At 38.3% G+C, this 16,442-nt stretch overlaps 1 protein-coding gene across 1 annotated transcript in view; it reads right to left on the bottom strand.

Moving 5' to 3' along the window:
• Window positions 1-5,655: 5,655 nt before the first annotated feature.
• The window catches only part of LOC116387096 (voltage-dependent calcium channel subunit alpha-2/delta-3-like), a 29,933-nt gene continuing 19,146 nt past the window's right edge, over window positions 5,656-16,442 (bottom strand). The window contains exons 16-39 of the mRNA XM_031853891.1: window positions 15,335-15,406; window positions 14,553-14,633; window positions 14,374-14,448; window positions 13,404-13,487; window positions 13,015-13,086; window positions 12,837-12,898; window positions 12,647-12,714; window positions 12,460-12,505; window positions 12,249-12,346; window positions 12,001-12,094; window positions 10,995-11,090; window positions 10,751-10,872; window positions 10,068-10,145; window positions 9,911-9,972; window positions 9,782-9,826; window positions 9,635-9,697; window positions 9,185-9,255; window positions 8,980-9,055; window positions 8,778-8,818; window positions 8,294-8,349; window positions 8,033-8,150; window positions 7,786-7,898; window positions 7,496-7,578; window positions 5,656-6,495 (exon numbers count right to left, since the gene is read on the bottom strand). Coding sequence (XP_031709751.1) covers window positions 6,403-6,495; window positions 7,496-7,578; window positions 7,786-7,898; window positions 8,033-8,150; window positions 8,294-8,349; window positions 8,778-8,818; window positions 8,980-9,055; window positions 9,185-9,255; window positions 9,635-9,697; window positions 9,782-9,826; window positions 9,911-9,972; window positions 10,068-10,145; window positions 10,751-10,872; window positions 10,995-11,090; window positions 12,001-12,094; window positions 12,249-12,346; window positions 12,460-12,505; window positions 12,647-12,714; window positions 12,837-12,898; window positions 13,015-13,086; window positions 13,404-13,487; window positions 14,374-14,448; window positions 14,553-14,633; window positions 15,335-15,406 — 1,869 coding nt within the window. The 3' untranslated portion in view covers window positions 5,656-6,402. The remainder of the gene's footprint in view (window positions 6,496-7,495; window positions 7,579-7,785; window positions 7,899-8,032; window positions 8,151-8,293; window positions 8,350-8,777; window positions 8,819-8,979; window positions 9,056-9,184; window positions 9,256-9,634; window positions 9,698-9,781; window positions 9,827-9,910; window positions 9,973-10,067; window positions 10,146-10,750; window positions 10,873-10,994; window positions 11,091-12,000; window positions 12,095-12,248; window positions 12,347-12,459; window positions 12,506-12,646; window positions 12,715-12,836; window positions 12,899-13,014; window positions 13,087-13,403; window positions 13,488-14,373; window positions 14,449-14,552; window positions 14,634-15,334; window positions 15,407-16,442) is intronic.

Raw genomic sequence — 16,442 nt, 5'->3', positions numbered from 1 at the left:
GTGGCTTCCAAAACAGAAACTTGGACATGGAAGTTCCTGATACTTGCGGCTTGTTTGGGAGGTGTTTTCTTACTGGGACTGGCACCGTCCCACACTGTTGTTCACACATGAAGCTGACAGGTCCAAATCCATCTTCTTTTGTTGTAGATGTTGTGGAGTCAAGCACGACGCAGACTAAGCCGGCATCTAGTATGACCACAGGTAGGACATACATTTAAATAGAAATCCAGATCATTATCACAAATCACTTATATATTTGTTATTTTGAAAGTTATAAAAGATTTTCATTCAGCAGGTCCTACTGTTCCTGATCTCTCTCTGATCCTTGCTTCAACTCCTGTAACTCCTATAAAACAAACATCAGGTAACAAAATTACAGATACATTGAGTCAGACTTTAATTAATCACATATATGTGTATTATGCTATATGTGAGTGCTAAATGTATTGCATGACCACGTTCATATTGGGAGGAGTATTGAACATAAATGTTTCTCAGGGTTTTTATTCTTACCTAGTCTTAAATCCTTTATGTTAACATTAGGAAGGCACTTGTTAATTGTCTCTTCTATTAATGCAGAGAAGATTACATTGATGATTGGAGGTGGTGTGACTGTGGGAGTTGTCTTGCTTGGATTGACACTTCTCTTGACTCAAAGCAGGATTGGTAAGAATTAAATACAAATTACCATGTGTTCTTTCTAAAATAGGAAATATTTAATGTGGTTTCACATTGTTTTCAATAATCATTGGTTATTTTTTTGTGCATTTTCTAGAAAAATGTGTTTCCAAGAGGTAAGAAATCATATTTCTCAAATGTTGTCATGTAAACTCCAGTGAATACCACTACGTATATTCTTTTTCATCATTGCTTTGATTTACAGTCATAGTTTCAAGTGTTCTTTCTGGCAGCTGCTTAAGATAACTACAGTCTTATTCCAGCTGTCTTTGAGCTGCTCTAGTACAGTTGCAGGATAAATGCGTTTCTCAAGGGCACGTGGACATTTGGCACTAAGGTTCTTTGAAGGACCTCTCAAAAGGTCTGAGCAGCAAAGAATACATAATTCAGAGATCACAATAGATCCTTGTTAACGCAACAAATTGACAAAACTTGAATAAAAGCAGGAAGGAGGAGGTAGGTCGATGGAGCAACCCACAGCAACAAGTAGGTGTTGACATGAAGGAATCAGCAGAGTAATAGTGACAACTGTCGGGTCAGAAAGTCACTTTTTAGTCACATCATTTAGATGTTTGGGGAGTATAATACAGTATATTCATCTGGTATATGTACTGTGCTTTTGCTCTCCTCTTTAATGAAGAAACACTCTTTACAAAACCTTGTTTTAAACTTTTTTCCCCTTTAGACTAAATGGTTTGCAGGTTGATTATGATGAAACCTACAGTATCGTCACCTACTCTACGAACTGGTGAGCTGCTTCTCTCGTCCAGAATGTAGTCTAAGGTTCATAGTAGGGCTGTCGGGATATCAGATTTTCACTACACGGTTACTGTATTATTGCAATATCTATAGAACATTTTAAATGATTATATATATATATATATATATATATATATGAAATTATTATAATTTGTGTATTATTAAAACAATATATAATTGTTAAAGATCACAGTTAACAGGCATAACATGACAGGTACAGGTACACTCATACAAATGTTATTATTGCAGCATGACAGATACTAAACATGTGCAACTTTTATTCTTATTAAAAATATTTACACTTCACTGACAACAGTTATGTCTGTTTCTTTTTCTTCATAGCGGGACACCAGCTGCACCTGAGAGAGGCCAGCTACATCAGCCCTGAGCAATGTAGTGTACAGCACTCCAAAGTCAACTTGACCTCCAACTGTTTCTCTTGCTCCTCTTTCACTTTGCTTTTTTATGTACAGTTTAGATGTTTACGCTTAGTACATCAGTATCCCAAAGAGTTGAAACTATAATGGTGTAATGGCTCAATTGAACTTTATTGACTAGACACAGAAGTAAAGTCAGAATATAACGTGTGTCATGTGTTGCAATGCTTTCACAACTATTAAAAAAGTAGAAATTAATTTCAAAGGTTGAAGTTGAGGTTTGTGTTTCTTTCTATGGCGCTTTAAATGGAAAACATTACATTCAATTAAATTACGTTACATTTTATTTATATAGCCCAATATCACAAATCCCAAATTTCAAAGCTTTACAATCTGTACACATACGGCATCCTCTGTCCCAGGACCCTCGCATCGGTTCAGGAAAATCTCCCCCCAAAAAATCCTTTAACAGGGAGGAAAAAACAGGAAGAATCTTGAAGGAGAGCAACAGAGGAGGGATCCCTCTCCCAGGATACTCTGCAATGGTGGCGCCAGCTGTCATCAGGAGTCTTCTAGCTCAATTGTTATGTTTTCGCTCTGACTGACTCGCAGCTTGTTGTGCTAACCACATCGGTGGTACAGCTAAAAGCTTTCAGGCGCAACTCCTGCTTGTGAACTTTGGTTGAGCATTACCTGTAAAATCTTTTATTGCATTAGCGTTAAAAACTGACAGAACAAATAATTACTTTTTGGTTAAAGTCCATAACATTTTGACTTTTATTTTGCATAAAATACTATGACATTCTGTATGATATATTTGTTTATGGCATACTATACTATGACATTTTTATGGCATACTACTTTTTATGATGTAGTATGTTATGATATTTTTATGACATACTATATACATTTGTATGGTATACTGTATTGACATTTCTCATGACATTTTTATGGCATACTGACATTTTTTAAATAAAAAATGAATAAAAGGAAAATATAACCTTTTTTATGGCATTTCATGGCATACTGTATTTTGGCTTTTCTATGTCATTTTTATGACCCTCTATACAATGACATTTTTTATTATGACATAATGTATTTGATACAACACACCCAATTAAATTGACGTATTTATTAAAGTCAATTGGGACTCAATTCAACATTGGATACCTGTACCTGTTTTTGATTTCATGTCATTTAAAATGTTTACATAAATATTTATTTTATACACACTGGACATTTATCATCTGAAACAGTCTTCTCCTACTGTAGATATTGTGAAAAGAGAGTCAAGCATGGCCCCGGCAATGCCAACATTCAGTACGACCAAATGTAGGATATGTTATACAGAAAGGTAGCAATCCAGAACATATAGCAACTCAGTATTAATTAGTGTTTAAATTTGAAGAGGTCTTTGTCTTTTTATTTGCCTGGTCTGACTGTTAGCAGGTTCCATGCTTCTGCTCTGGTAACTGTTATTAAACAAACATCAGGTTACAAAATTAAACATAATAAATGTGACTTAAGTTAGTTACAAATTATGTGTTTCAGTGTTTTCAATATATTGAAATGTAGTTTCTTTGATTCACCAGGTTGGATTGTTGGTCCACCAAGTAACATTCGCAATTTTATCTTGTATGTGTGTGTTGGATACAAAGGGGCAAAGTGTCAGGCCCTTCACCTACAAACTGTCACTCAATGAGACTCGCACAACCAGGAAGAGACTCAAAATGACCACAAAGAAACATAAAACAACTACAAAGAGACACAAAAAGACAAATAGAACTCCAAAAGAGACTCACTATGAAAAGTGTCAATCCAATCACAAAGAGACTCAAAATGCCCAAAGAGGCACATACACGCCTTTCGCCTCAGGGCCCAACGTCTCATAATCCAACCAAGCTTCCTACTTTGCAGATGCTCGCCCAGGTTATTCAAGTAAATGAACAATGCGCTGTGTAATATTTGTACCCCCAGTACAAAGGAAAACAATATATAGTTTTAACGTTAATATGCTTTTGTTTCTTAAGCAGAAACTAGTATGACTCCTATGAATCTGATGAAATAGCGGGTAGACTAAAGATTGTTGTTATTGCATGGAAATGCTAACATTTATTACTGTGTGGTGTTAATGTTTGTGGCTGTGCACATATTAGGTTCAAGTGTTTGTTCTCCTGGCACTAAAGAGAGCTCTAACCTGGCAACCACTCTGAAAACAGCCTCACATGAGTATGTGTAATTCTTTAGCACTTGAGTTCAGTGATTAAATTATTACAACCTAAATTACTCTTACTAATTATTGCTATAAATCATTAACAAAGCAATAATGTTCTTGCAGTTTGTATATTTGGTATGCACTGGTATTGGTGGTTGGAAGACGGTTCTGCGCAGTCTTCCTGCTTTTTGTTAATGTTGTGAGAAGCAAAACTGATACTTGTTTATGGCTTCTGTTGAGGCGAAGCAGAAACGTGGATAAGGAAGTTTGTAGCAGTTGTGGCTGGTTTTTGGAGTAACGGTGGGCATCTTGCTGGTTTCTGCACTTCTGCATAACTAAAAAAGAACTGGTGAGAACAATGTCGATGTGTTTGTCTGATAAGGTAAGCATCTGTTAGCTCAGAGCTACTAAAATAACTATTGTGTAAATCTTCAGCTTGCACAGAACAAACATACAAGACCTGCACCTCAAACTGAAAATAAACCACGTGTGTCGTGTGGGAGACAACCACTGCAGTGAAACAAAAATAACCTCCTTTGCTCGGGTCTAACTCTTTTTCACATGTGAACAAAATACTGCATGAGTAGAGATGGCGCAGAATTGTTCTCTAAACAGTGTATTTTGTGAACTTAAAAGGGTAATGCTGTCTATACTGTGACCTTCAAATTCTTGAACCTAATCAGCCAGGCTGAAGGCTTACTTTTTCATTTAGAGAAATGTGTTATTTGATATATAGGCTACAGACTTTGTGTATTTCACAGCAGCAGGTTTGGAGAAAGTGAAAAGGTGGCAGGAGTCTCAAAATGAGAATATAAGTTTGACAGGAGGGACAGTATTAGATATATTTGTCATATATATTAATGGATGCTACAGTTGGTATATTTATTTTCCTAGTTGGACACGTACCATTTATACTGCACCATCTCTGAGGAGCCAGCTGCATCAACCCTGAAGGGGATGGTGTACAGCACCGTGCAGCCACACTGAAACACAAACTGTTTAATACTGCATAGAGAAAGGGAAAGCAGACCGCCTTACTGTTAGTAAAGTAAACCTTGTGTTTAAAGTTGACTGGTATAATCTAGACTAATGTTGGACCTCTGTAATGTCTTATTCTTTTATGATGATGCTGATTAAACCAAACTTCTACGATCATTTTCCAACATTTTCAAATAGTTCTATGACTTACAAAGCACAGCATGGGTCCTATATAGCATTTCAATTTACCTTCTTTTTAATTTATTCTTTAATTTCACTGATATTTAGCTCGAACAAAATCTCATTTTACTCCTATTTGTAATTGTTGTTTTCTATTCCAATGTGTTTTCTGTTGACAATATTTTTGTAATTGGTTGTATTGTGTGATTATGCATCACAAAAAATTGCATGCATTTACAACTTACTGCTGCTGTTTGTATTTGTATTTTGTATTTTTAGTCTCCTTTTACTCTCACTGTGACACATATCCGCATCCCCACTACATCGCCAAACACACACACACACACACACACACACACACACACACACACACACACACTTTAAAAAATAACACAAGGAGTAAATAAAGGAAGGAAAATATTTCTTCGTATTTATTCATCAGCTTTCTCAAACATGAGGTTAAGAGTATGGTCACCTTGACAAATTATGGCGGGATATATTGATGTGACATTCTGTGATCTTCTTCATGCATCTTTAGCTCGTCTGAAATGTCGTCTGCTTTAAAACAAGGAGAAACTGGCAGAATAAAGCAAGTTCTAATTGCCCCTTGTCTCTCAGCTATTTTACATGATTATTACAGACACCAAAAAGAATTAAGGTACAAAATAAAATATTTGAAGAAAGAAAACTATGATGGCACTGTCAACTCTTTTTTAACAATTTACTGCCAAAATAAAGACAGCTCTGCATTCTTTTCACACGACAAAAGTGCATTTTACATTCCTTACATTTTTTCCTCATAAAGAAACAAACATATATTTGATCTCTTACTATCATCCTTTGCACAACTTGACTTGTTTTATACTTTGACAAAAAATGCCTTATTTTTACTGTTGACATAGTATATTTCTTTCTCTTATTTAATTTCAGCACACATTCAGTACAATATGGCAAACTGTCAGTGGCATTATATGCAATGCTCTGAGCAAAGTCACCAAGCACTCCCATTAATCTCATTTACTTTTGCTGCGCCACATCGCTAATGTTTTCTGCAATAATGGATGCGAGTCTCAGTGCTACATATAAAGATTTTTTTCTTAGTAGAGCGCTGCCTGAGGGATGAGCAAATTCATTTCTGACTGGCCATGTTCTCTGTGTTTAAAGCATCTTCTTGTTGATTTAGTCCTTACTGATGTCCAGTTCTGCTGGTAAAGGTCACCTGCTGATGGTCGCTGCTATCAGAGGGAGCAGAGCTGCTGTTAGAGGACTGGAGAGGCGTGTTGCTGAACCACACTCCATGGCATTTTCCTGCAGAAGACACAGTCATTTGTGATACATATGGATCTGTTCAGGGTAGAAGAGTGAATATTAACGGGGTGGATATACCCTCGTTGGATATACCTATCTGAGATAGAGAGTAGTGGTTGCTAATAGATGTGAACTGTTGTTGTTGTTGTTGAACAAGTTAAACCACTTTTTTCCAGATAAAAACCAAAATGAAACCAAACTAAAATACTATTAATAATCCCTAATTGCACAGGAGTTTGGTATGGTTAAAGCTGAGGTAGTAAATTGGCCTTTGGGTGATATTTTGTCGATTCAACTTCTTTTTTCATCCCAATAAATGTGCTAACCTCAGGGTTTATTTATTATTATATATTTATTATTATGTATTTACAACCAGTATGACTGTCTGACTCTTTGCCCCCTTGGATTTCTTTTTAACAATATCATAGCGTTCCCATATACCAACAATTAGTTACAATATTATTATTACCAATGTGAATGATGGCCAAAACTACAAACGTAAGATTCAAGTTCTAATAAGCTGAAAATATCCTGTTATGATCAAATCATGCATAACTTGTCTGTCTTTCATTCCATGGAGCTTCTCAGTTTCTCAGAGTGAGAATTCATATCAGTGGTCAACTTGCTTCATGGTTGATGCGTGACTTATGGATTGATCTACAATATTTTACAGAGTCAATTTTCTACGGTCCTAACAAAGACCTTTTTGATTTGTTACAGTTGAACAGGATGAGCATAAAGACAGGAAGCAGGGGTAAACGGCTAGCCTGCCTCTGTTTGACTTAAATATATGCCTTTGAGCTCCTCTAAATATTTGTTAGGTCTTGGTCGTGAGCAGTGACTTCCTGGAGCTTGGCCGTCACCAGACAACTCGAGGAAGTCAACAAATACTTCTGCACGTAAACCAGACTGTTTCTGTGCTCCAGTATGAACTTCACCGTATAACTGTAGGCTACATGTAGTCACATACTTGTATGCAGACAAACACACATCCTCATACCTCAGGGTGGAAAGGATGACACGATTCAGGCTTCTTTCTGTCCTTCTGAAACTTCAGTCTGTCACATTTTAGTGACTCGTTGTGTTCAAAGGCGTCAAGGGTGTAAATACATCAACTGAACACGTTTATAAGTTCAGAGCTTCCCCAACTCATTTATTAGGCTGAAGCAACACTTAAGTAGTGAAAGTCAAACATTAAACTTCAATAATAGTAACTCAAATATTTTTATGATCTACTTTCTGCATCTGCTTAAACATATCAAACATCTGTGTTTCACCGAAAAAGGATATACATGATCTCGTTGGGATCCATGGTTACTGGAGGAGAACTGCTGCAGTCACACTTATTGTCCACAACAACCATGAAGAGGTTGCTGCTGGGAATCTGCTGTATGACAAAAGACCTGCGGCCCAAACAGAGACAGACACTGGAATCAAACTGTTAAAGGATTAGTAGCAGACTGAACATCTACTGTTTAAGAAAGTCAGTGTCAGTATTTGATGATTCACTGTGTCTGCTGTTGGCCTGACGAAGTACCTGATACAGCCCTCACAGTCAATGTTGCCTGTTGTTTCTTTGATGGTGCGTTCGGAGACAAAGGCGGGGTATTCTGTATCACACGGCACCATCGTGGGTTTACCTCGAGACCTCTGAGCTGAATGTGTGAGAAATTGATCTGCAGTAAGTTATCAAAACCACAGAAAAACAGAGAAGAGCTCCACTTCTCATACTCTCTCACACATTCACCTCTCTGTCTCACACACATACACGCCTGTAATGATCATCAACCGCAGTTACCTTTAACTGAAAGATCCACATTCCACCAGCTGTACAGGTTAAATTCTAGCAGAAAACTGTAATAAGAAAAATACTTATTAATGTCAGGTAACACAAGGATGAGAATGGATTAACTGTAAACTATTGTCTTTCTCAAAGTAAAAAATAGTAAATGAGAAAATTGATTAATATACCTACCTTAATATTAATAGCCTACTATTTAAGCACAATAATAAGTAGTAAGCAACCATGAACTATTTGTCTTGTTACTGGTTGACATGCTGAGTAATGAGGTACTGTTAGTACACAGGATAGGTGTAATATGTAAATGCCTTTTTTTTTAAATATTAGTAATCCACTTACATCTCCAGCCTTTTTGTTTTAATCAAATACTAACTATTATTTAACAATATTCTCCTTTTATAACGACACATTGTGTACATCATATCATGTACTTTATGAGCCCATGTAATGTACACGTATCTAAATGTTGTGGTATACTTACATAACAAGTTCAGCCAGGAGCCACTTAACAACAGTGAAAGGCTGAAAGAGAAAAAAAGAGCTAATGTTAGAGTCTGAAATTAAATTAAACTATGTACGAGGTTGTTTAAATGTAGGAGGTCATTTTTAGACTGTGCTCTATACTGATGTTCCTCCAGTGTTGACCACAAATGTAGATGTAATCATTGCTTCTAGCGTCTTACGTCTGATAGAGTGCGTGCACTGTCGCTGCTCCCAGCGTACTCTCTGCAAACGGCCTGGTAATCATACAGCGCGATCCTGCAAAAACAAACAGAGTAGCAGAGGTTGTAATAACCATCAAATATGATGTTTATAACAACATGCTTTTAAAGTTAGGTTCAATGTGTAAGTTCAGGACTCAGAGAAATGTTTTGCCGTGTCTCAGACCTTTTGAAGGACCCCATTTGGAGAAGTTTGTTCATAACAGCACCCTCCACCTCTCCGAAGAAGAGCCCTGTCTGAGAGAGAAGTTATGTCAAGGCACACAGGCACACAGATTAACACAGACACTGGGTGGACAAAATCATGAGAACAAAGGACTTTCTCTTAACTAAGTAAGTTGTAATTAAAGATTTGTTTATCATCTTCACATTTCTGTGGGATGTTCTAAGTGCAAAATGACAAGTAGACTTTTATTGCCTTCCTCTATCTTTCACCCTACTTCCCTCCAGATCGTTAAACTATCTTATTTATGTTGCTCTACATACATTTTCAAGACTTGTGCAAAAACATTTAAGGACAATTGGAGCAGTTAAGGAAACGGGGCGCATGTGTTTAGGTGTTTACATTATTTCAGATGTAAACATGCACCCACAAACATTACAGTTTACACCGTACCTGAGATTGCTCCTCTGTGACAAGAATGAAGGCATTGTTGTCAATGAGATAACAGTTAATGTCCTGTCAGAGGGGCAAATAAAATGATTGTGTTAAGGAAATAACCTGAAAGAAAATAGAAAGTTAGAGTCATGTTACTGTTCTTACCGCGTTATCGCAGCTAATGCTACATTTTCCATCCAGAGCTGTACACTGAGAACAAAACATAAGTAGTTAAGCTGTACAACTAATAAGGGAGCTCATTGTAAAAGGCTGCAGTATTTGTTGTGTTTTTACCTGTCTGCAGGCAGTCCAGAACTTCCTCTGAAAGAACTCCAGCTTCATCTGGATCCCTACAGCTGAGCAAAAAACCAAACGCTTAAGAGACTGCACAATATACAAAAATAAGTCTCAACATGAAGATAATTATGAAAGATGGTTCAGAGGCTGTTACCTGCAACGATTGGAGACTTTCTGTCATCGAGGAGCTGAATTGCTGTGCTGGCCAAAACCACACTCATATTATCTAAAGCTAGAGAGGAAGAGCAGAGTATATTCAGATTACACTTTCTGCTCACTAGATGGTGCCCTTTACTCACCGGTTGGCAGGCTGAAAAGAAACCGCAGTACCAGTCCATTACATTACATTACAGCAAAGTCTGGTCAGAGCTTTTTCTGCAGCTAGATGACTCCAATAATTCTGAAATGGGTGCTGTGATAGGATCATTTCAGGTTGTGAGTGGATGCAGTCATCATTAACAGAGGGAAGGTGGTAAATGTCCTGGAGAGTGAAGCTGAATTCTCCATCCTCTGCCTCGCAGACTGAACGTGGGCAACATTAACGGCATAAAAGCTGTGAGGGAGGTGAGCTATGCTGCACATCCTATCAGTGGAGACCAGTAAAATCCTCAGTCCATAACAGAGAGAGGGACATACAAAAAGACTGATTAAGATGTTAAAATTCTGAATGACTAAAGCCACCAGATGCGTTTCCAAAAAGTAATTCATATAATGCTGCACTCGATAATTGAAAATATATTAAGATGGACAGTGCAGTTTTGTTCGGGTTCAGGGGACTTTTATTTTGTACTGCACACTTGGGCTATTACCTTAAATCTCTGGTTTTGCTCTGCATACCTGTGCTGAAGGGAATGGAGTAGAGAAATGTGCCGGGGACTTGCTCTGCAGCTCTCTTGTACCACAGAGGGAAGTGATCAGCATTAAACACACCCTCCTTGTCCTCCGCTGTCAGGAAATCTCTGAGGAAGCACACAGAATGAAAGTGAGGAAAGGAGCAAAGGATTAGATTAATCAAGCCCAATCATGGCCTCGCCCTGTGCTGTAAGTAATGATTAGAGAGATGTTGAGCAGCAGGACTCACTGATTGGAGAGCTGATCGGTGGGCACAAACAGGTTGGTCCTCGACAGGCCGGTGCGTGTACCCAGGAAGGCGATCTCCACTCCTTTGTCTGAGTTCCTGTTGGTTTATGCAGAGCAGTAAAACACATCTATGTGTCACATTTTTGAATGCTTTCCCTGAATGCACTGATTCAGATCTGCTGCTGATTACACCGAGAGGTGATTAGAGGAAAGTTCTTGATGCAGCTGATGTAGCTCTCATTTTGGAGGTATATTGTCAAAATACCATATTCTTTGTCTTAAAATAGCACTCACACGTCCACATGTGTTTCATATATTGTTATTGTAAAGGGTTGGAAAGAAAACATACAGCAAAGAACTAAACATCACAGTAATATCTATGAAGTGGGATACTTAATATCAACAGACGAAATAGTCCTCCATCAGAGAGTCCACATATGCATTGAAATTGGTTGCTGTGATCGTTCCTCCTGTTCATACTGGCTTTGAAAAAACCCCTTCCTAACATCATTCTAAATTCCAGCTGCAGCTAATATGAGTTTTCAGCAGTTTGATTTAAAGAAATAAAGTGCGAATCTCCCAAAGTTACATTCTTTTAAGTACAAACTTCCCTTTGTATTATCCTCACTCCAACACAAGAATGTGGTTGCCACTTTCTAAAAAGGCGTATTAAAGAGTTTATAACTAATGGTCTTGTTAGTGGTTAACAATGATTTAAACATCAGTTATAAGCCATAAAACCAAAAAACAATGTTTGTGTTGTCAGGTTGTGAAAAATCCCTTTGGCTGGTGTTTCCTCTAATTGATCATGGCAACTTATTACCATTAACTAACGCAGACCTGATTGATTATAGTAAGAACATACAATACATTTGCAATCATTTATAATTCCAGACGACTCACAAACATTCAATGTTGGCTCATTAGAAAACCCTAATAGACAGCCTTCGTAACACTTGTAATTAGACTTGCAAGGAGAATATTAAGCAGTACCAAAATGTTCTTACTCTGACTTGTTGAGGGCCAGTCCAGTCCAGTAGGCCTCCAGTGGAGCGGTGACCACAGCATCAAATAACACCTCCTGGATGAGCTCTCTGTCACCTGCAGAGTGTTGTTTAAAGACCCAAAACACCCATCTCTTTTGTAACCATTATTTATTAATTTCATTCTTCATATGATAATTAGAATTTAATTGTGGATAAAAACAGGCTCTGCGTAGTGTAGTTTATTACGGTCTGACTCAGATGTCCCTTACATTTGAGGTGTAGTCTGCGGCCCGTCATGAAGAGCTTGATGGCTTGAATCTGGGTCAGGTGACGGTGCTGATGCTGCTCCTCTGTGTTGCAGTAAGTCCTGTGGTCCAAATAGAGCCCCGCTGTTACATCACAGCCCTCAACATCCCTGATGAACACAGAGGGATAACCTACATAACGCATGAATGCCCGCTCCCATAACCCCAGCCTTACCATTCATCTGCCAGGGCGACATCTGGCTGTTCCAGATCACGGAGCCCTGAAAAACACAAGTCAGTAACGCTTCAGCAATGCCAGCCTGAGTAGACTGACACAGTAAGCCCCTTCAGAGTGACATGCATCTCACTGTATTCAGGCTTTAGTTAATAACAGAGCTAATAACAGAGTCAGAGTGACATACCGGCTTCAACTGATACATTTCCTCTGAAGAAGTACTTTCCATGACCTCTGGAGAGAGCAACTCCAACACTGGAGACACAAACAGAGGAGGGAATCAACGTTTAATGGCAACCGAGACATAGTTCAATTCAATTCAATAAAACAAACAGACAGAAGGTCGTTTTAGGAATGTAATTAAACTTTTTCTCCACCTAAATGGTGTTCCTTTGATGTCAGTGTAGTAATAGTCATTGTGCATCTTCAGGACACGCCTCTAAAAAGAGCAGAAGAAATGGTGCAGATGAAATTTGCTTCTCGGGTCTAGAGACAACAGAGAGAAGAACCCTCTTCTGATAAAGAGACAGTAAACATCTTTATCAGCAGCCTCACCCCTCCATCCACCGTCTTCTTCACCTCCATGGAGAAAGTCCCTGTTCTCCTGTTCACCATAGCGTTGCGTAGCTGAAAGATAAAGAACACAAAGAGGCACATAGGGCAGAGGAGTCAAGGCTGGCTCATTGATCCAGCAGCCTTTGTGTGGCTGCCATTTTACTAGGATACTGAAAACAGAGTCATGCTTTGATGATTCTTTGAGTTAATTTGAAATAATAGATCATTCACAGGACAAACTACTGAACATGCAGTCCAGTAACATTGTGAAATCAAGGCTATTTGTTCATTGCAGTCACACAATGTTGCATGAAGAACAAAGTACATCTAGTGTTTCATATTGTACAGTGAATAATGACTTCTATAACATTTTTAGGAGCTATACATACAATATCATCTTTGTCTTCCCATTCCACCTCTGAGAGATCCACACTGCTGTAGTTGGGCTTCCTCCTCTTCTGACCATCCTGATACTGCACAGAGGAGCACAACATACACAGAAATGATCCACTTTGTGTAGTGACGTTGTATTTGGACTAACCGCTGCATAAACATGTCTGCTGCTCTAGCCTGACCAACTGTGAAATCATGTGACACATCATTTTCAAAATGTATGAGCTTGATATTAAATAAACAAATCTGTTTCGAAAAGCTTCACTGTAATCTGTCTTTTGTGTTTCAATGTCAAAAGTATGCTCCTATTCATCAAGGCTTGTTATGGAGGTTTTGCTGTGTAATTATTCAACAAATCGTCTGTGAAGTTAACACTGTCAGGTAAATTAAAAATGATTAATGTGATTGATAGGAAGTCTACATCAATGCATTAAACTGTCATTAGAATGTCAAACTCTGCTTCTGTATGTCGTCTGGTTCACAAGAAACAACAAGTCAATGACTACAACCACAGCACAGTTTTAGCCACAAAGACACACTCACAAAAAAACAACACCGACCAACACACAGACAGTTGCACAGAGAGGAATAGCACTAACACTGGCACACACAGATCCACTAGCACAGCCATAGCTCCTGAGGAACCAGCGGTCCCAGGGCGAGCGGCTGTGGTCTCTGCCAGTGAGTGTTAAGTTACCTCTGGGAAATCTCAGGCCAGCCAGCCCTATGAGTGGCCTTTATCCCTGCATGCATACATCAAAGGAAAAGGTTGGGATTACAGACTATACGAGCCCATTCAGCCTCCTATAACACATTTGTCTCTGTGTGCCCTCGTTAACGGAGGCTTTCAGTTCATCATTTCTGTTATTCAAAGAATTGCATGGACAAAACAAGGAAAACAGGGTAAAGTCAGGGAATGCTGTGAGACTTTCCTGGTGAAAAAGTAACGTTAAGAAACTGAGTTACCAAAGGCCTGAGGTCCGGATGAATCAGGATGTAGCCATTGTTTGTGATAACAAATGCGTACCCATGGATTCCTAACTAGAAACACAAAATCAGATACACAAGGAAGAAGTTAAAAAACAAAATGCATATTACTGAATTCATTTATTTAAAGTAAAAAGTACAAGAACAGCTGATTGTACCATATGTTTAGGGATGAGCTTCATCAGCTCCTGCAGAGGGATGTCTGTTCCTACGACCCCCAACAGAATACCCTGGTTCTTCTGCACGAAGAGATTCAAAACACACATGCACAACTTGAGAAGAAATCTGTATGAATATTCATTTCGCAATGTCGAAAGAAGTACTCATATCCTAGTAAAAGTAACAATTCCACAACGTTAAAATACTCCATTAAAGGTAGAATTCAAAATCCTACTTAAATAAAAGATCAGAAGTATTATCAACAAAATGTACTCAAGTAAAGCAAAAGTTACCGTGACATAAAGAAATGTCCCGTCAGTGATATACTATATATGACAGATAATACTGATTCATCAATGTGTAAGTAGCATTTTACTGTTACAGCTGGTCAAGGGGTGACTCATTTTAACCATTTTATATACAGTTAGGCAGTTTAATCCAAACTAGGAGTCGGGCCTTCAAAAGGCTCACAAGATAAATCTGAGGGATAGTGAGATGGTGAATGTTAAAGATAAAAAGAAATAGAAAAACAGAATGCACAATTTATAGTAATTTCTGGACTTTTTGCCAATCTCCATGTAATTTTGCCTATTTGGACCTCGGAAAGTTATTAAAAGGAAACCATGTGAGAAGTTAAGAGGAGAAATGTCTCTTTGGTGGAACTGCTAACAACTGATAGACTGAGATCAGAAATGTGACAAGAAGTATAAATATTGATTTTTAAGAGGTTACAAGCCAACAGTGTTACGAGACATTCATTCAGACTCACTGACTCACTCACCGTTTCATTCTTTGTGCTGAAGACAGGCATGGCAACTGTGGTCATCAGACTGGGGCCCGCTTTGTCCTTCAACTGAAGAACAAAAAGAAGACATTTCTAACTGTGGAATGCTGCTATTTCAGCTGCATAATCCCATTGAGGGGGGTGTCAGCATGAGAAAGACACACATTTAAACTGCATTATTATGCCTACAGAACTCTGAAACATTTACTCAGTACATCTCATGCATTTTGAGCAAAAACTAACACACACACGCATTTATTACACTGCATATATATTCAATTTGAGCTGATAAACTGAGATTCCAAGAGGGGTTTGTCATTGAATTGCTACTGCAACTACTGTAGAAAAATGCCATTAATGACTGTTAAAACAATAATTTTATTTAAAAAAAAAAAACATCTAAACTATTCAACAAAATCATATGAGAATTTAAATGTACAAGCTGCCTTGGAAATGTTACATCAACGTTAACGGCCGAAGGAACAATTTCGTTTTTTTCACACAGTACAGTAGCTAATTACCAGTGAAGAGGCAGCCTAATTGACATGAAATTCAATTAAAACTTTTAGATAGAAAAGTGAGGGGGGGAATAACAGCCTCAGGACTTGACAATAATGAAGGCAAAAGTGGCTACAAACGTAAGTAGTCGGGACACAAAGGTCTCATTAGATCAGAGTACTATTTGACACAGAATTAATTAATAGCAGCCTCCAAATGAATTCCTGCAGAATCACAGGGTCCTGGTCGCAGCCTTTCTGTTGTCAAACCTGAACCATGTGAGTCTCACAGGAGCTCATAGGATAAAGGCTGACATAATTAAGCACATGAGCGCCGTTAAAGTAGGTCTGCTATTCCCTCACCTCGTGAGTTGACACAGCTGAATGTGCCCATGGCCCTGTTTGTGTGGTTGGATGTTAATTTGTGTATGTGCATGCATATGAAACAAACGAGCTGTGAATTGTAGTGTGTGCTATCTAGCGCTTGACAAAATGAAGAATGGTGGGTCCTTAAATTCATCAAAACACACGATGGAAGCAGAAACTGGACTGCTTAAGTCTACACACACACACACACACACACACACACACACACACACACACACACA

Source organism: Anarrhichthys ocellatus, unplaced genomic scaffold (assembly GCF_004355925.1).
Source record: "Anarrhichthys ocellatus isolate YVR2014 unplaced genomic scaffold, GSC_Weel_1.0 scaffold1, whole genome shotgun sequence".
NCBI classification, from domain to species: Eukaryota; Metazoa; Chordata; class Actinopteri; order Perciformes; family Anarhichadidae; genus Anarrhichthys; species Anarrhichthys ocellatus.
The sequence above is the reverse complement of the archived record's forward strand: the minus strand, read 5'-3'. Positions and strand labels throughout refer to the sequence as shown.